Here is a 19,670-nt window from a genome sequence, read left to right on the forward strand (position 1 = left end):
AATCACGTACACCTTAACGAAGTAAGTCCTAAAAAACTAACTACCTACTACTACAAACCTTAAAAAAAATCTAACTGAAATTTAAATTCAAAAAAGTAGATTTATCCTAAAACTAAGTAACTTATTATGCTAAAAAAGTTACTGCAGTAACTGAAAGCAACAAAATTTCAACAAGATGATTCCATGCAGGTTGTAGAGCTTGATTTTCTCTACCCAAGTGAAGGAATACATCGACGATGGGAAAGTGGTTATCGAATAACTTCTATGGCTGCTACTGCTGATCAAGCAGCCTTCATATTGAGCGTACCAAGACGTAAAATGATTGATGAGACTCAAGAGACCTTGCGGACATCTGCCTTCCCAAGCACCCATGTAAAGGTGATCAGTCTCTCTCATAATCAGATGTTTCCTTTGCATGCTGCGTTTTCCTTAACTGGAGGAATAAACAGTAGTTATTCTCCCCCTGTTCTTCCAAATCTTCACAAAGGGATAACATGATCCAGACTGTCTTATTGGCTTGTTTTACTTTTTCTCTCATAATCAGATGTTTCCTTTGCTTGCATTCATTTCTCAGGAAAAATGGTCCAAGAATCTTTACATTGCATCCATCTGTTATGGTCGAACTGTCTCTTGAGGATGTTGGTCGCCGTGATCTCAATGTTTCTAGAAGAGATATGGAGGATGAATTCATCTGGTCAAAGCTGGATTAGCCAGTCCTCATTTTTTGTCTGTAAACTATGTTTTGTACGACAGCATACTGGAAAATAGGAGAAACAAACACCACTTAAGAACTTGCAGAATCAAGGCCTGAAAGCAGGCTGGAGCACCAATTGGGTGGCTGACCAAAATTTACTAGTTTTGGCAGTTAAGGCTTCCAACATTTGCATTTTTTGTACCTCAAATTAAAAGGGTCCATTTATTCCATAATATTATTGATTCTTGCTGCCATGTGGTTGCATCTACCCTAAATGTTTCTACTAGGGCGCTGCTGCTGGATGGCTGAGTGATATATAGTTCTTGCGTAACTGGATGTTTTTCTAGGTCTACTACAATGGCGAGTTTGAGTATGTACTATTTTGACGAGAACCAAATTGCGCGACTTCTGCGACACTAGCACATCCAGATATCAATAGTTCACGATGCAAGTCAAGAAACCATAAAATTGCAGGCTGTGTTTTAAAGCATAAGCAGGGGACTTCGGCTGTAATCCAATGGTCTCGAGTCGAAACCAAATTAGCGTATAACAACAGTTATGTCAGTTCCAAACTAGTTGGCTTCATGTTTTATAATACTTTAACATTGAAATCATGTATGGCACAAAACATCTGACGTTGTGGCGTAAAAATAGCACGGTCTAGCCAGTTTTCGGACTGGTCATTCAAAAATAGCCAACGTTTTACCAAGTCAATGAAAAATAGCCATTATTTTGCTGCAACAGAGACCGGTCTAGCATAATATAATTGGAGTTCGGTGCACCTGTGTATGAACTTCCTGCATAATATGCTGGAATTCCAACACACGGAAAGTTCCAGCATAATATACTGGAGATTCGAGCACTTGTGTATGAACTTCCAGCATATTATACTGAACCGGTATACTTTGCTGGAGTTCTAGTGTACTTATGCTGGAACTCCATCATATTATGCTGGAGTTCCAACATACTTATCCTGGAACTCCAGTATAATATGCTGGAGTTCAAGTATACTTATGCTGGAACTCCAGCATAATATACTGGCGTATTTTTCGGGTTTTGAACATTGTTTTCGCTCAGATTTATCTTTACATGAAAAGTGGCTAAATTTCGATTACTTTTGAAACTGGGCTATTTTTGAACGACCACCTGTAAATCTGGCTATTTTTGAATTTCTCCCCGAGGTGGCAGATTCATGAGCCAAACATTGAAAAACAGAGAACGACTGAAAGTTGAGATGATCATTTCTATCTCCTCCTGGGACACACTACATGAACTCCGCTGCTAAGTGTTAGGAGAATTAAAATATTGAAAAAAAAGAATATTTGAAGTTGATAGTAATAATGCGTAGCTGGAAAATATCATTCCAAGTGGAAAAGAAGTCTTTTTGTTGACAGAATATCCTAACAGACACCTTTACTTGCACCGATTTGACATGCTGGTTTTCGTACTTCATGTAGTTTCATCCAGATATTTGAACCTATTTAAAACTAATTTTTAGACCCCTCTGACCGTTGATTGAGCTCATGGGCATTTGTTTTGCTGAGTTAGAATAATGAATCGTTACACGCTCTAAAAAAAGCGAGTGGATGTATTAATTTTGATTTAAAAGTATAAAAAATTATTAAAAAGTGTACCCAACCCAAGTAGATCTCTTCCCCTTCGGGTCTACCTGTCCTGAACCCCTTCTTTGTCCCCCGTTTTTCCCATTTTCTTCACCCCCGCCCTGCCCCCTATCCTCCTTATTAGGCTTTGTGGATATTCAACAAGAAAATTTAAAACTATAGTATTAGAAGGAGAAGAATTTTCTCGAATTTTCTTTTAAGGACAGCTAAATAAACAGATCTATTAATGGGTTATATTTCGAAACATATCAAGAAGCTATGAAAATGCAAAGTAATTTTTTCGGTGGTTTTTTCTACGACCGTGTCCTTGGCGTTCATGGTTTTCCAAAGGAGTGGTTGGTGAGAAGAATGTGGTGGAGTCCGCTAGTGGTCATTTTCCAGCGATGGTCTGGTTTTTCTTTGGGGTAGTCGGTGGTGAGATACTTCTAACGATGTAGTTCCCTGTTCCGATGGATGGGGATTATGAGCCACTTACTACGTATTTTCCCGATGAAGAATTATTGTTTGCTGGAGACGATATTGCATAATCGTACCCTGGATGGAGAATATTTTTCGATGGAGCAGCAAACTTCAAAGGAGCCGAAATTGGGGCAGTCCTGATTTCGGAATCAAGAGCACTATCCAGCATCGCCAAAGATAAGATTCCCTTGTACCAATAATATAGCTGAATACGAAGCGTGCATCCTTAGGATCAGAATGGCAGTCGACAAGAACGTCAAAGAACTTTTGGTCATAGGAGATTCCGATCTATTCATACACCAAGTCCAAGGGGAATGGTCCACCAAGAATGTCAAGATACTTTCGTACCCGCACTGCGTGACGGAGCTATGCTGGAAGTTCACGAAGATTGAGTTCAAGAACGTCCCCAGGATTCAAAAACAAGTTCGCTGACGCCTTTGCAACCCTATCATCTATGATTCAGCATCCATACAAGAACTACATCGACCCCATCGAGGTCGAGATCAGGGATCAACATGCCTATTGCTTCCACGTAGATGAAGAACAAGATAGTAAACCATGGTATCATGACATCAGGAAATTCCTTGCAACCAGAGAATACCCGGAGAATGCTACTAATGATCAAAAGCGAGCCCTCGGGAGGCTAGGAAACTACTTTCCTTAACGGGGAAGTCCTGTACTGGAAGACCCCAGATTTAGGTTTGCTGAGATGTGTAGACGCTGGCGAGGCAACCAGGTTATTGGAAGAAATACATGCAGGAACGTGTGGACCCCACATAAATTGGGTTCACATTAGCTAAGAAGATCTTGAGAGCTGGATACTTTTGGATGACTATGGAAAGCGACAATATCCGCTACGTACAGAAGTGTCACCAATGCCAGATTCACGAGGATTTCATACGGGTTCCGCCAAATGAGTTAAACGTAATGGGTTCACCCTAGCCGTTTGGCGCTTGGGGAATGGACATGATTTGACCTATAGAGCATGCCGCATCAAACGGGCATGCTTCATCTTGGTAGCTATTGACTATTTCACTAAATGGGTCGAAGCATCTACTTACAAGCTCGTTACAAAGAAAGTAATGGCAGGTTTCGTCCAAACAACATCGTCTATAGATTTGGAATACCGGAGTCTGTCATCACTGCGAGAAGTTCAAAATCGTCCACCACAATTCCACAGCCTACAAACCACAAATGAATGGGCCAGTCGAGGCAGCCAACAAGAATATCAAGAGGATTCTACGAAAGATAGTGGACAATCATAGGCAATGGCACGAGAAACTATCTTTCACCTTACTAGGTTATCGTACCACCATGAGAACATCTACTGGGGCAACGCTGTACATGTTGGTATACGACACTGAAGCTGTATTACCCATAGGGGTTGAAATACCATCTTTAAGGGTCATTCAAGAGGAAAAATTGGACAACGCGGAGTGGATACAGATCAGAGAGGAGCAACTCATGTTCATCGACGAGAAGAGAATGGATGTAGTATGTCATGGTCAGCTATATCAGAACAGGATGGCCAGTGCATTTAACAAGAGAGTGAAGCCTCACCAGTTCACACCGAGGCAGTTGGTCTAGAGGAAAATCTTTCCCCACTAAGAGGAAGCCAAAGGAAAGTGTTACACCTCATGTTTTCATACGTGAAAGTACGCCATAAGTTAATTGATGAAAGCTTGGAAAGGAGATGATACAACCCGCATTTTCGTACATTAAAGTTTCGTCGTAACTTAATTGACATAAGTTCGGGAAGGAAATTATTTTGAGATTATAAGTATTATGTTCAAACAAGTGATAAGTAAATTCGTGAAGGTGAGAGGGTAAGTGAATCGAAGAAAATAAGTTTCGTCGAAGTTTGGAAATTTGGGATAAAATACGGTCCGAGCTATAATACCCGGTATTTATGGACTAGTGCTATACAAGGTAACACATGACCATGATAGTGAGGGATATAAGGTGTGTTAAAAATGAGTAGTATTTTAAGTAATTTGAAATAATTCTTAATTATATGGATAATTGGGTAATTATAGATTTTTAAGTGGGAGATTAACTTGTAATTGAATTTTGTGGATAATTATTTAAGTGAAGATTTGGATAATTGTTGGGGGGACAACAATCCACGTGGGATCATGGAGGTGTGGCAGCAAATTGCCAATAATATCTTGCCTAAGGAGGTGGTGTCATTACATACATCCATATCTCATTTTGGGTGGAAAAATGCTATTAAGGAGTCCTTTATTAGTTCACAAAGTAAGAAAGCCTTATGACTTTGTGAAATTAGAACAAGCATACGGATGAAACTTCAACAAAAGCCATACACAATATTATGATCAAATTCAAAGGGAAGATTCAGCAACTTATTCAAAATATTAGCAACGTGATTTTGCTACAAAGATCATACGAGACTACGTAATATTATAGCAGCGGAATTTTGCGATTCTAAGGGAGTACGGTGCAATCTTTCTCAAGAATATCATACGGATATTTTCTTACTTCAGGTATGTTAAGGTTATCCCTTCTTTCTTTTTGGCATGATCCAAATGATACAAACGAAACGAGCGAATGCATAAGTTCCATAAATGACTCTACTCATAGAAATGCTAGAGATTCTTATGTTCTTGATTCCCCATGTCCTATTATTCTATCATCTGTTCATGGGTCTCAGAAAATACGTAAGTTGATAAAGTTTATTTTATGATATTAATCAGAGGCATAATGGTCTTATGACAATTCTGAGAGATTTTATTGACGTACTTCTCATGCATTGCATTCATGTACATTGACCCATGACCAGATGGCGTTATATACGCGTATATATGTATATTATATGTATATGAGATATGGAAAAAAGTTACGGCGTTATATACGCACCACCACCTGATCAGCTGGTATACGTTGATGATTTTGCCCACAGTGGCCGAGATGATATGATGGGATGCCCTCAGAGGCCTGATGATGTTATGAAACATTTACCTATGCACGACATGACATTCATACGCATATGCATGATACTATAATTATTTCGTGATTTACAGAGTTATCCAGACTTACAGGTTGAGTCATTTACTCTATATTTCTTCCATGTCTATTATGTACTTATTTATGTGCCTTACATACTCGGTACATTATTCGTACTGATGTCCCTTTTTGCCTGGGGACGCTGCATTTCATGCCCGCAGGTTCCAATAGACAGGTCGAGAGTCCTCCAAGTAGGCCATCAGATCAGCGAAAGATGTTGGTATGCTCCATTTGCTCTGGAGTTGCTTGTTTGGTCAGTATGATTTAGGACATGTATTGATTGGTATGGCGGGGCTCAGTCCTGACCTTTATGATATTTATGTACTCTTAGAGGCTTGTAGACATATGTCATGTATATGGATACTTGTATGGCCTTGTGGGCCTATGTTTAGTTTATAAATGATTATGTTGGCCTTATAGGTCCGTATGTCACATGTATAAGTGTTTATATCAGGTTGGGTCGTCCTATATTGAGTATACCATTATGTTTATTCTGGTTAGCCCATGATTGCCCGTTTGGACCATTTGCCAATGAGAGTACGATAAGAAAGATATGTATGTTGGTACTCAGTTGAGTAAGGTACCGGGTGCCCGTTGCGGCCCATAGGTTTGGGTCGTGACAGAAGTGGTATCAGAACAATTCTGTCCTAGGGATTCTACAAGCCGTGTCTAGTAGAGTCTTTTTTATGGGTGTGTTGTGCACCACACTTATAGGCAGGAGGCTACAGGCCATTTAGGACTGTCACTCTTTCTTCTAACTCTAGATCGTGTGGTAGAGCTCAGTTGTAAGTACTCAATTTCCTAAACTCTATCTTATTCGTAATACGATGATGCCTACATCCAGAAAGACAGTTGGTAAGAGATATAGATGTAGAAGAGTTGAGTCAAAGGAACTCGATTTTTGCATCATGCTTATGATGGATAAATATGAGGTATTCAGCAGAACATGTGTGTACCAAGACGTGTAAGCTTCTTGATAAGGAGCCTTAAGGTAAGAATATCTATCCACCCATATGGTGAAAAGTAATGAGAGATTCAGAAGGTAGATACAAGTTTCAACAAGCAGAAGAAGCAAGGTGAAGAAGGGTACGAGGCACCTAGTTAATGAAGAGTATCAGTAATTATAATTCAAGCAGAGGAATATAAGCCTTTTGAGTTACCTTCAATGTATGTATAATTGGCCACACTCATCTCAGTTATACTCTATTGGGGGCTAACAGGTGTAGTTTAAGAAAAGGACGGGATATCAGGATCCGGCTGGGGTTGGAGTAACCCAAAAATGATGAATTGATTGTTTGCGTTAGTTGACATTTCCGAAGGATATTGAAAATGTGCTAATAGATCTCCTTGTGGGACACCCACATGTTGCACTCTAAAATAGTACAGCTGGATATGGGTACTATTAAGATAGACACTGGGATCCTTGAAGGGATAAATATTACCTTAGTGTCGCTCGCTTCCCTAGTAGAGCGAGAATGTTAAGCAACCCGAAGAGCCACTGGATGGAGCAAAGGGGAGCTAAAAGCAAAAGAATGTCTTGTTCGAGTTTTCAGAATAAAGTGATGGGCATAAATGTTAGCAGGGAAATAAGAAGAGAGATAATGAAGCATTATGAGTAAGATGTATACATGGATGACAACGATAGAAAAAAAATGACAGCATTACAGAATCTATAGTCAAGGGAAGGAAAAGATGAGAGGTGACATGCCTTGAGACAACAAAAGAGTATAGGCCATAAAGTCATATCCTCATTTTGAGAAATAAGTTCGTGACTTTAAGTGATTACGAGAAGGAAAACTTAGATCCCGGAGTAATTGAAATCAGTATGGACTGGCGAACAAGATAAACTAAACATGAATTAGGGACTAAGTGATTTGATAATAGTCGGCATCATGAGAATTTCAGAGATTGCATTCCGGCGATAATAGAATGGGCTATAGAAGAATAAACTTTAAAGGTTATTCAGGAAGACGCTTTCCTAAAGCAAGCAATGTGAGCAAAGTTAAACTTAAGGAATTATGTGTGCTAGTTACACTAAGTGTCACCCTCGTGAGTAAGGAATTTTGTTATCCTTGATACAGAAGGATTACCGCGAGGCGAGTAAGGGTCATCGATGATGTAAAAGACGCCAAAGATGAAGAGGTAAAATATCTATACTTAGATCATCGTAGCACTAAATCATAATACTCCCCTAAAGGGGGGAATGTGGCATTAAGTCAAAATTAAGTGGTTATAGTAGCTATGGAATGGTAGAGGAAGAATGCGATAAAAATGATGAAAAAGGGATGAGATTGCACTTATTCAAATCCTACAGATATTCTACGATTACAGAACATTATGCAAACACGACATCAAGGAAAGGAAGTAAGGGTTCCTGCCCAGGATGGTATTGATAAATAAGGAGCAAGTGCGAGAGGTAAGTTAAGACAAAGAAAATAACTCAAGAAAGGTTACGCGGAATATTGATATGAGAATGGGCCAACGAGTAGTTAGCAGCTGATTCAGGAAGAGCCTAGTTATGGCTAGACTGGAGGTTACTGACGAATCAGCAGATCATGCAAGATAAGCATAGCAAAACCCAATAAAGTGAATTCAGCTTCGCAGTAATGCCATTGTAATAATTGAGACATATAAGGTACCGTATGAATGTTACGGGAATAAAAGAGAGTGCCACTAGGAAGAAAGTCAAAATATTAGTTCAGAGGCAACCCTACAAGCACAAGGGCGTGTAGATAAGTAACTACGAATAATTATAGGCAAGGAAGGACATCAAAAGGTCCGTAATAAGCTCACAGCTTTACAAGAGTCAGAGGGTCCTCCCTAAATACTACAATGAAAGACTAGCTGAGAAAGTAAGGAAGAAGGCTTCAACCTAAGCTCAGTGACCTAAGGAGGGAATGGTCTTATAACAACAGTCTCACAACAACATTATATGCACTCCATAAGAAAATGGCACGTACCGTGGCTAATGAACAGGGAAGTAAAAATCAGAAGTAATATTCAAGATCATATGAGTTGTATGGAATTCCAATATGCGTGGGAACTAAGATAAGCTAAGTATGTGCACGAAAGGAGGGAAAAAGACCAGGAAAAATAAAAGCTTACATTTAAAGAAAGCTGAGAAGGAACAAAAGGAATTATTCGATCAATGATCCAGAGTTAGTTACGTTATGGACGCACTTAAGAGTTTGGAGTTTTATACATGCAGCATATACAGTCGTGGAAGATTCCAGTATAGGTTAAAAGAAAGAATTGAGCCCAGGTCATAAATTGAATTGTTGAAAGATTATATCATGGATATTCCATAGCGCCCATGAAAGGCTAAACATAATACCTAATACCATGAACCGCATATCAGGAGATAACTTAAGCCTACATAAAGGCTGATCAGAAGGAAGAGGAAACTAAAGAGTTACATCAACCAAATAAATCAGGAGTCTGATTATTGGACCCAGAAAATCAGAGAGATAGTACACAACCATATTCTATAACGGCCCTACGATAAAGCCAGTTAGAAAAGTACCAGCCTCATAAGAAGTCAGTACGAAGCTCCCACCGGATTGTGTTTGCACCAGAGGTGCAAGCATTATAATAAAGCTTCAAGTTATGGATGTGAATTATACCTATGTGGAAGGAAGGTCATGAAAGAAATAGAAGATACGATGCAAGATTTCAAGGTAGTAAGGTAAAGGTGAATAATGTACGAATACTCAATTGCAGAAAGTTGTGAATAGTCTATACTTCGGATAAAAGGCTAGAAACGCGGGGATTCAGTATCCAGGAATGATAGCGGCATCGTCAGTAGCATATCTTCCAGCCTATTGTTTCTAGGTACCGAGAGATCTAGCTAAGAGAGTAAAGAAGAGTTAGAGACGATGTGATGTCTCGCTTGATGTTCCAGAATGACATAAGGAAATCTATGCAAGCAAGTTGAAAGGGTACAAGTAATATAAATAGATATGTGTAGGCCGCAAGCTATTGTATGGTGAAGCGACAAGGTTCTAGAAGACGGGAGTAAGGATAAGAAAGGGCGAGTGAGAAGGTAACGAAAATGGATAAATCCTCAGGATTAAGCCCATGAAAACAAGAAGAGCAGATGGTTTCTCTAAGTTATACAAAGCTCACTATAGCCTGAATGAACTCAAAGGAGTCTAAGACTAATAGCATTTAGAAGAGATGGATTGCTACCATGGTAATAGAATGAGGGTGTAATTGTGATAGACAAAGGATGACGTTTGGGCCTTCGATTAAGTAATGATGTGACGAAGAAAACAAAGGGATCTCATGAATTGGACAAGATTAAAATACGCACGTAAGGTGAATCACATTGGGATGTTGTGAGATACGGTTATGAAAGCATGGTATCGCCCCAGGTGGACAGTAATGAGGTGAACAGTAATGAGGTGACCATTCTTAAGGTGAACAGTAATGAGGAAGCATTAAAGGACTTAGACTTATACATATATGATAAGCAGCGAAAGAGTAACCAGGAGTTTGATAGCAGGCCTCAGTAACGATAAATCGAAGTAAGAGTTATGGTATAGTATGACCTACCTAGATGCAGTAAAGTCATGCGGATGAATAACGAGGTCCATGAAATAAGATATAACAATATTTGTAAGTTCGACAAAGTACCGAGCGAAGAACTTCAGTATAGATGCCTAGAGGGACATCTTATTAAGCTCTGTATATGTTTACAAAGTGAGGCCTAGAGATTGGCTAAAAGCTGGAGGAAAAAGGAGAGAAGGGTCGCATATGCACACTTACAAGGTCAGAGTCGTACAGGCTACATGGTTGAAGGTAGCAGCAGTTACGAGATCGAAAAGATTCTGACCACAGGTCATGGTATGAGAAAGAGGCCTAAAGGGGGGAATGCCCTGTCCTTTGGAATTATTCACAGAACAGTTGTCTAGAAGGCAAGGAGAGTACTAAAGTATTCGGAAGACATAGGTTATAAAAATGATAAGTGCATCAATCAACATTCGAGGACGAATGTTCCAAAGGGGGGAATGATGTTACACCCCATGTTTTCATACGTGAAAGTACTCCATAAGTAAATTGATGAAAGCTCGGAAAGGAGATGATACATCCCGCATTTTCATACGTTAAAGTTTCATCGTAAGTTAATAGACATAAGTTCGGGAAGGAAATTATTTTGAGATTATAAGTATCATGCTATTTCAAACAAGTGATAAGTAAATTCGTGAAGGTGAGAGGGTAAGTGAATCAAAGAAAATAAGTCTCGTCAAATTTTGGCAATTTGGGATAAAATACGATCCGAGCTATAATACCCGGTATTTATGGACTAGTGCTATACAAGGTAACACATGACCATGATAGTGAGGGGTATAAGGTGTGTTAAAAATGAGTAGTATTTTAAGTATTTGAGATAATTCTTAATTATGTTGATCATTGGATAATTATAGATTTTTAAGTGGGAGATTAACTTGTAATTGAATTTTGTGGATAAAATTATTTAAGTGAAGATTTGGATAATTGTTGGGGGGACAACAATCCACGTGGGATCATGGAGGTGTGGCAGCAAATTACCAACAATATCTTGCCTAAGGAGCTGGTGTCATTACTTACATCCATATCTCATTTTGGGTGGAAAAATGCTATTAAGGAGTCTTTTCTTAATTCACAAAGTAAGAAAGTCTTATGACTTTGTGAAATTAGAACAAGCATACGGATGAAACTTCAACAAAAGGCATACACAATATCATGATCAAATTCAAAGGGAAGATTCAACAACTTATTTAAAATATTAGCAACGTGATTTTGCTACAAAGATCATACGAGACTACGTAATGTTATAGTAGCGGGATTTTGCGTTTCTAAGGGAGTACGGTGCAATCTTTCTCAAGATATCATACGGATTTTTCCCTACTTCAGGTATGTTAAGGCTATCCCTTTTTTCTTTTTGGCATGATCCAAATGATACAAACGAAACGAGCAAATGCACAACTTCCATAAATGACTCTACTCATAGAAATGCAAGAGATGTTTATGTTCTTGATTCCCCAGGGGTCTTATTATTCTATCATCTGTTCATGGGTCTCAGAAAATACGTAAGTTGATAAAGTTTATTTCATGATATTAATCAGAGGCATAATGGTCTTATGAAAATTCTGAGAGATCTTATTAACGTACTTCTCATGCATTGCATTCATGTACATTGACCCATGACCAGATGGCATTACATACGCGTATATATGTATATTATATGTATATGGGATATGGGAAAAGGTTACGGCGTTATATACGCACCACCACCTGATCATCTGGTATACATTGATAATTTTGCCCATAGTGGCCGAGATGATATGATGGGATGCCATTAGAGGCCTGATGATGTTATGAAACATGTACCTATGCACGACATGACATTCATTCGCATATGCATGACACTATACTTATTTCATGATTTACAGAGTTATCCAGACTTATAGGTTGAGTCATTTACTCTATATTTCTTCCATGTTTGTTATGTACTTATTTATGTGCCTTACATACTCGGTACATTATTCGTACTGACGTCCCTTTTTGCCTGGGGACGCTGCGTTTCATGCCTACAGGTTCCGATAGACAGTTCGAGAGTCCTCCAAGTAGGCCATCAGATCAACGGAAGATGTTCGTATGCTCTATTTGCTCCGGAGTTTCTTGTTTGGTCAATATGATTTAGGACAAGTATTAATTGGTATGGCGGGGCTCAGCCTTGACCTTTATGATACTTATGTACTCTTAGAGGATTGTAGACAGATGTCATGTATATGGATACTTGTATGGCCTTGTCGGCCTATGTTTAGTTTACAAATGATCATGTTGGCCTTATAGGACTGTATGTCACATGTATAAGTTTTTATAGCAGGGTGGGTCGTCCTATATTGAGTATACCATTATGTTTATTCTGGTTAGCCCATGACGGACCGTTTGGCCCATTTTGCCAATGAGAGTACGATAAGAAAGATATGTATGTTGGAACTCGATTGAGTAAGGTACCGGGTGCCCGTTGCGGCCTATAGGTTTGGGTCGTGACAGAAAGTTCGCACCAAACTGGCAAGGTCCTTACGTGGTTCACCGAGCACTGTCGGGTGGAGCTCTAATTTTGGTAGAAATGGATGGAAGAATTAACACAAAGCCCATCAACTCAGACGCAATCAAGAGATACTATGTTTGAAGACTAATAGAGTTAGGTTTTGCTGTAACAGAACTACGTTCAACCTGACTTCCCACGGAGGGATACGTAGGCAACCGACAAAGGGTTCAGTTTCTCTCTTCCCTTTCTCTTTTGTAATAGAAAAACCAAATATCACTTTTGTATGTTGCTCGGGAACTACGCCGACTTGATTTCCTTAGAAAGGAATACGTAGGCAATCCTCATCAAATTCAGTCATCTTTTGTAATTGAACTACGTCCTAGCCTAATTCCATTTGGATATGTAGGCAGTCTAAGTCAGACTCGGCCATTTTCATTCTTAATCTCATCATTTTGCATATGTTGTGATCGAACTACATTTTGACCTGATTCCATTTGGATACGTAGGCTGTATGAGTCAGGCTTGGTCATCTTCATCATATTTTATCATAATCCACGAATTACGTTCAGACCTGATTCCGTTTTGGATACGTAGGTAACTTGAAAGGGTTCGGTCATAACCTTAGGAAAACCTTTCTAATGCATTAGTTCGAATTAGGACGCAGTCACAATGGTAAGCAGCCACGTTGTCTGAAGCATCACGGAAGATCGACATCAACGAGACGAAGTTTTCAAGAAGATACGCTCGCGTGTGGAGAACTTTTTGTAACATGTCACAATTCGAAACGATGACATTTCCTTAAAAACAAAGTACTTTTCAAAATGTGTTATGAAAATACAGTAATTTGTTCCACCTACGGAACTTTGCGGCGCAACCATATCAAAGGCCGGGGCAAACCAATACTGTGGTCGATACAAACCAACTTCCCCGCCCCCACTAAGATTTTTTCTTTGAGTGCAGGGTCAATAGGGAGCAAGGAAGCACTAAGACCACACTGGGGCAAATGACGGATCCGCCACTTACCTAAGATTATCTCTCTTTCTCTTTTACTTGAATTTTTTTGGTACAGCTAGGGCTAATCTTTGTATCCTTTGCAGGTACCTCGGAGTCCGACCGCTGATATGGGAAAAAACCTGTACATAGAAAACCGCTAGCTCAAATAATCGGAGCACCTTGTACAAAATGGACTCTTGGCTTCATCAATTGAAGCCTTGTATATAGCAAACTGCCTGCTAAACTAATCGGAGCACCTTGTACAAATGAGTCGTCGGCTTCACTAATTGAAGTCATGTATATAGCAAACCGTCAGCTCAATTGATCGAAGTGCCCTGTAAAAATCGAACGTCGGCTTCGCCAATCGGAGCCTTGTATTTAGCAAACTGTTCATCTCGCCAACAGAAAAATCCGCATTGCCGCTCCGTCACAACGGATTCCAGAATAGACAGTTGCAAACCTCGTCATCGATGTTCTACCAATCAATAGCCGCTACTTAGCTTTGCAGTCAAGAGTATCTCTTGGGCATGCTTTTATTTCCTTTGCTATTACTTTGAATGTTTTGACATTTTGCTCATGCAGCTTCAGGAATGATTGTGGTTTTAATCAATCACTCTTATAGCAAACTGTTCATCTCGCCAACAGAAAAATCCACAGTGCCGCTTCGTCGCAACGGATGCCAGAATAGACAGTTGCAAACCTCGTCATCGATGTTCTACCAATCAATAGCCGCTACTTAGCTTTGCAGTCAAGAGTATCTCTTGGGCATGCTTTTATTTCCTTTGCTATTACTTTGAATGTTTTGACGTTTTGCTCATGCAGCTTCAGGAATGATTGTGGTTTTAATCAATCACTCTTAGGTGGAGATTACTTTACATTTCAGTGCAAAGCTCTCCCAACAAGCTGAGATGCACTCTACAAATCAAGCTCTCCCAACAAGCAGAGACAATTTCAAATGCTCTGACAGTTGTGGAACAGTATGCAAACCGGATAACAAATCGAGTCAATATCAAGTATCCCAAAACGGCTTGTCGGCAGCCAGACATCATCATTCCTGCATCATTTACATCGCATCTTTTCGACTGCAATATATTAGTATACGTGTATTAATTTTTTTGCAGGAACAAACATCGCATCGTGGAACTCTTTCTAAGCAGTAGACCAAACTACAACGCTGTGAGGGACTACAAACCCATTAGTGGGCCAAGGATCCAAGTTCAAGCACAAAATGACTAGTGAAACTCAAAATTTTCAAATCCTTCAAATCAAGCCGTAAAATTTAAGCTATCATGAGTGCCCAATCCACCGTGTCGCTGTATCATCATAATACAATACTAGGGCAATTCCTGTGAGTATCGATTCTTCAAAAAATCTTCACTTAGAACTACATGAGGCCTGTTCCTCATTAAGTCCGAGGTATGTAAGCAATTCAAAGCCAGAATTCAGCCCCAATCTCTCCAAAATTCTTCCCAAAATCCTCCTAGAATCTTCCTTAACTCCCAATCCTGCAGCTCATAATCTTCATGCCACTCTTGCAATGCATGTCTAAAGTCGGGACAAAATTAGCTTTGGTTCAATTTCTTTGCCCGAGAACTCTTTCATCGTATCTGGTCAAAGAGGAGCAGCTGTTGACAGCCAATTTCGACCATCCCCTTTAAAATTAATTTACTTATACTTAATAGTTTACAATAAATATTTTGAAAGTATGTTCTAGTAATAAATACCTATTTCTAAAAATTAATTAATTATTAGTTTTGAAATTAATCACCTAGCATTAGTATTATGTAATTACAAATATACTTACTATTTTAAGATTACTAAAATAACTTTTGTATATATACATCACATAGGCCTTACAATTAATTTGATAAATTACTCTTAATTTCTTGTTAATTAGACTACTATGTTAATAGTTTGGAATTAATGCTATAATTCGAAAAATGAAGTATTTATAAATAATTAATTACAATAGTTAGTAATGTATATAGTAATTATAATTTTACTATATTTTATTGAAAATTATTAGGCATATTTAATTTAATTATAAAGGGATCAAAAGAGGCTAAATGCTATAATTGCAATTCTCTAGTAAACACAAGTTGGCCATTCTTTAAATCAAAACCAGCCTAATACCCAAGCCCGATCTGGAATTAACGCAGTCTAAATAACCCCTCCAATCCACCCTGGCGATCCTTGCCATCACATTTGAACCAGTGATAGTGTGCCACGTCATCGCTCTCAATCACTCACATAACAAAAACAACTGATCCAAGCCATCCATCCCACAGATCAACGGCTATGAATTTGTCTCTGTTTTCCTTTAATTTTAATAGCTCCAGCGAGCTTAATCCTTGCCGTTGAAACCAAAGGATCTAATGGCTCTCAAATTTCGTCCATAAAACATGTTTAATCTCAAATTATCAGTATCATTGATCCCAAAGATTAACGGCCCAAATTTGATCTCCTAAGTTTAACCTAGAGACAACTCCCAATCTCTAAAACCCTTGAATTATTTCCTATTGACTCTGCTGCCTCTCTTTCCTTTTCCTCTCTAAACTCTCTCGACCTGCAAGGTCACAAATCTTGACCCAAAATCATTCCTTATGCTTCCTTATTCGTGATTCTCGCTGTTGCATTCATGTTTCGTCATAGAGATTCAAAATCTCGATTATTCTAACCCAAACACAAAGATGAAAACTCAACTCCTCAGATTTCCTTATGCTGCGACCAAATTAGAGCATGCATGAGCTCCTCATGATGATTATTCTGAATCAGAGGTCAAGTGCAATGACCTCTGGACCTCCGGTCCTTATTTGATGGATTCTTCACTTGTAACAGCTGTCGTGAACTCAGGTAATAATCTCATTCATTTTTCCCTCACATTCACTTTGATTCACTCCGATTCACTCTGATTTCACTCTCATGTTACCCTCTCTGCTATCATCATCGGCTCATCGTCATCTTCCACTATCATTTCGAATCTTGTTGAATCTCAGAGGCATTGAATGCCCTTATAAAAGGAGCCTTCAATTCTCTCACCTACAAGACCATACCTAACGCAAAAACAAAGTAACACTAAGATTTTCATAAAAATTTAGGTTTCCTTACTAATTTCTGGTTTTCTCTCTTCGTTTCTGAGTGCTTTCACCGCTCAAGCTTGAAGCTTTGGGTTCTAGGCAATTAGAAAGAATCTCTGTTTGGTCTGCTACCCTAGAGAAGGTTAGTACACCTCCAAACTTTTCTCTTTTGATTTTTTAATTCAAGTATCACGAACATGCTATTATATTTTTATTGATTGTGTTCATTTATGTTGTTCGTCATTAGTGTGTAGATGTTATTTCCACTTCATAATAGTGTGTTGTTAATTTGTGGTCATTTGCCATACTTCTGAATATCTTTAATTGGTGTTGATTGAGTTGCTATGTGACCTTAATGACTTTCATTCTGATTTCAAATGGTCTACTTGATTAAGTTTCTTTAATGTGCCTTAATGACTTCTTACACTTTCCTAGACTTCATATTTTCTTTCAATGATTTTGTTGTGATGTCTATCTCTACCACACTGTTTCATGCATTCTGCTGTTCTGTAGTCGAGATTGTTGTTTGATAATTCTAACTAGAACAAAACTAAAAGACCATAGTTTAATCCTCTACCATTTAGCTGAAGCATGTGAAGTCTAAATGTTTAAATTATTTCCTTCTCTATGTAAGTGTTTTCCAACTCTAAAAGTAGCTTATGAGTCATTGCTATGAGAGTATACATCTGTACCCAACTGTTAGTTGCATCTCTAGGTTCCTCTATATGAAATAGTCTCATTAAAGTGAACCTTTATGAATATCAGTAATCCTCCTGCATATATCCTGTTATGATCAAGTTATGTTTTCATAAAAACATGTTATAGCTATGTTTGTCATAGTTGAATGATAACCGTTTTCAAGCTGAACATAACTGCCTCATGTTTAGATGAAAATGTCACGACCCAAGTTTGCCCTCCGTGAACTGTCGTGACGTCACCTAGTCTCTACGACTAGGTAAGCCTAACAATTTGCGAAAAAAGAAATAACAGAAATAAACTATCCAAACTGCAGAAATAATACAAATCAAACTCTTATAATGAACTACATTTCCCAAAACCCGGAATCTCATGAAATCACAAGCTATGGAATAACTATAGTGTTCTAACTCCAGAGTGTCTAAACAAAAGTAAATACAGAAGGCCTAATACTATGAGCAAGAATGGAAAGGGACTCCTCGGTCTGCGGACGCGGCAGACATACCTCGAAGTCTCTGATGGATCACTCCGCCTCAAGGATGGTAGGGCTGAGTCGAAGAACCTGGATCTACACATAAAAAACATGTGCAGGAAGGGCATGAGTATACCACAGCGGTACTCAGTAAGTGCCAAGCCTAACCTCGGTCGGGTAGTGACGAGGAAGGTCAGGGCCCTACTGAGGTTAAAGGAAATACAAGACATAATAATAGTGTAGAATAAGACAGTATACATAAGTGCAACAGTAAAAGGTAACATAGGATAGAAGAACAACAGCAACTTTAATAGAAACAAAGTAATCACGGAAAAATAAATACAGCTCAACGCAAAGGTAACAACCGGGGGATCTCCCAGGATACCGTCCTGTAGTCCCCAAATATAAATATCCAGTGGATCTCCCAGGTGCAGTCCCGTAGTCCAACTCATAAATGCGCGGGGATCTACCGGAATACCACATCCGTAGTCCCAAATATAAATACTCAATACTGGGGGAATCTACCGGGTGCAATCCCGTAGTTCCAATGTAAAAGTGCAGGGGGATCTCCCGAAATACAAATCCGTAGTCCCAAAGTAAACATACAGGGGGGGATCTCCCGGGATACCGTCCCGTAGTCCCAAAGTAAATACACAGCAGCAACAAGGAGAATACTCAGTTCAATCAAATTTCACACCAAGGTAAAGCAGGTATTTCTAACCTAGCATGCTGCACATAATTCAAATAAGGCAGTAGAACAAATAAGCGGTTAAATCAATTAGACATGCTTTCCTAAGCCAACAACAGGCTTAACTTGCAAGTAGTATAAACAGGAAAGGAAAACACAATTCTAAGTACTTAATGGAAACCGGATTTTTCAACAATTAGCACAAGTACGCACTCGTCACCTTACGTACAAGGCATTTCAAACATCAATAATACCAAATCCTAAGGGGAGTTTCCCCCACACAAGGTTAGACAAGTCACTTACCTCGAACTGGCTAAAAATCAACCCGAAACCACGTTCTTGCCACGAGTACTCGACTCCAAATGGCCCAAATCTATTCAATTCAATTGCATAATGTAAATGACACATCAAGTAACTGATTCTACAAATAAATTCTAAGCTAATACGCGAAAATAGGTAAAATAACCAAAACGCCCTCTGGGCCCACGTCTCGGGATCTGGTAATATTTACATTTTCAAAATCCTCATACTCTCGCGAGTCTAACCATACCAAAATTATCCAAATCCAATGTCAAATTCCCAATCAAAACTCGAAAATTAGGTCTAAGAACTCTTCCAAATTTTCCCCCAATTTCTCACCCAAAATCCGAAATTAGATGATGAATTCATGTTTAGATTAATGGGTTATAAGAAAAAAGGAGTTAAGAACCTAATAGAAATCTCTAAAAATCCCTCGAAACCTCGCTCAAATCCGAGCTCCCAAGCTCTAGTTTTGATAAAAATGGCTAAACCCTCGACTTTGAAATTTTATATTCTGCCCAGGTAATTCCTTCTTCGCGAACGCGGAAGGACCCTCGCGTTCGTGAAGCACAACTTCGCTTGGTCCAGCCTTCCTTCATCGCGAAC

At 39.0% G+C, this 19,670-nt stretch overlaps 1 protein-coding gene and 1 long non-coding RNA gene across 2 annotated transcripts; both read left to right on the plus strand.

Moving 5' to 3' along the window:
* On the plus strand, positions 95–1,009 carry LOC109224526. The gene is made up of 2 exons (XR_002067704.1): positions 95–378; positions 575–1,009. It is a non-coding gene; the product is annotated as an uncharacterized LOC109224526 (long non-coding RNA).
* LOC109224179 lies at positions 3,970–4,362 on the plus strand. Its single transcript, XM_019388764.1, has one exon. It carries the CDS (start codon positions 3,970–3,972, stop codon positions 4,360–4,362), a length of 393 nt encoding a protein of 130 aa, XP_019244309.1.

Source organism: Nicotiana attenuata, chromosome 3 (genome assembly GCF_001879085.1).
Source record: "Nicotiana attenuata strain UT chromosome 3, NIATTr2, whole genome shotgun sequence".
NCBI lineage: Eukaryota > Viridiplantae > Streptophyta > Magnoliopsida > Solanales > Solanaceae > Nicotiana > Nicotiana attenuata.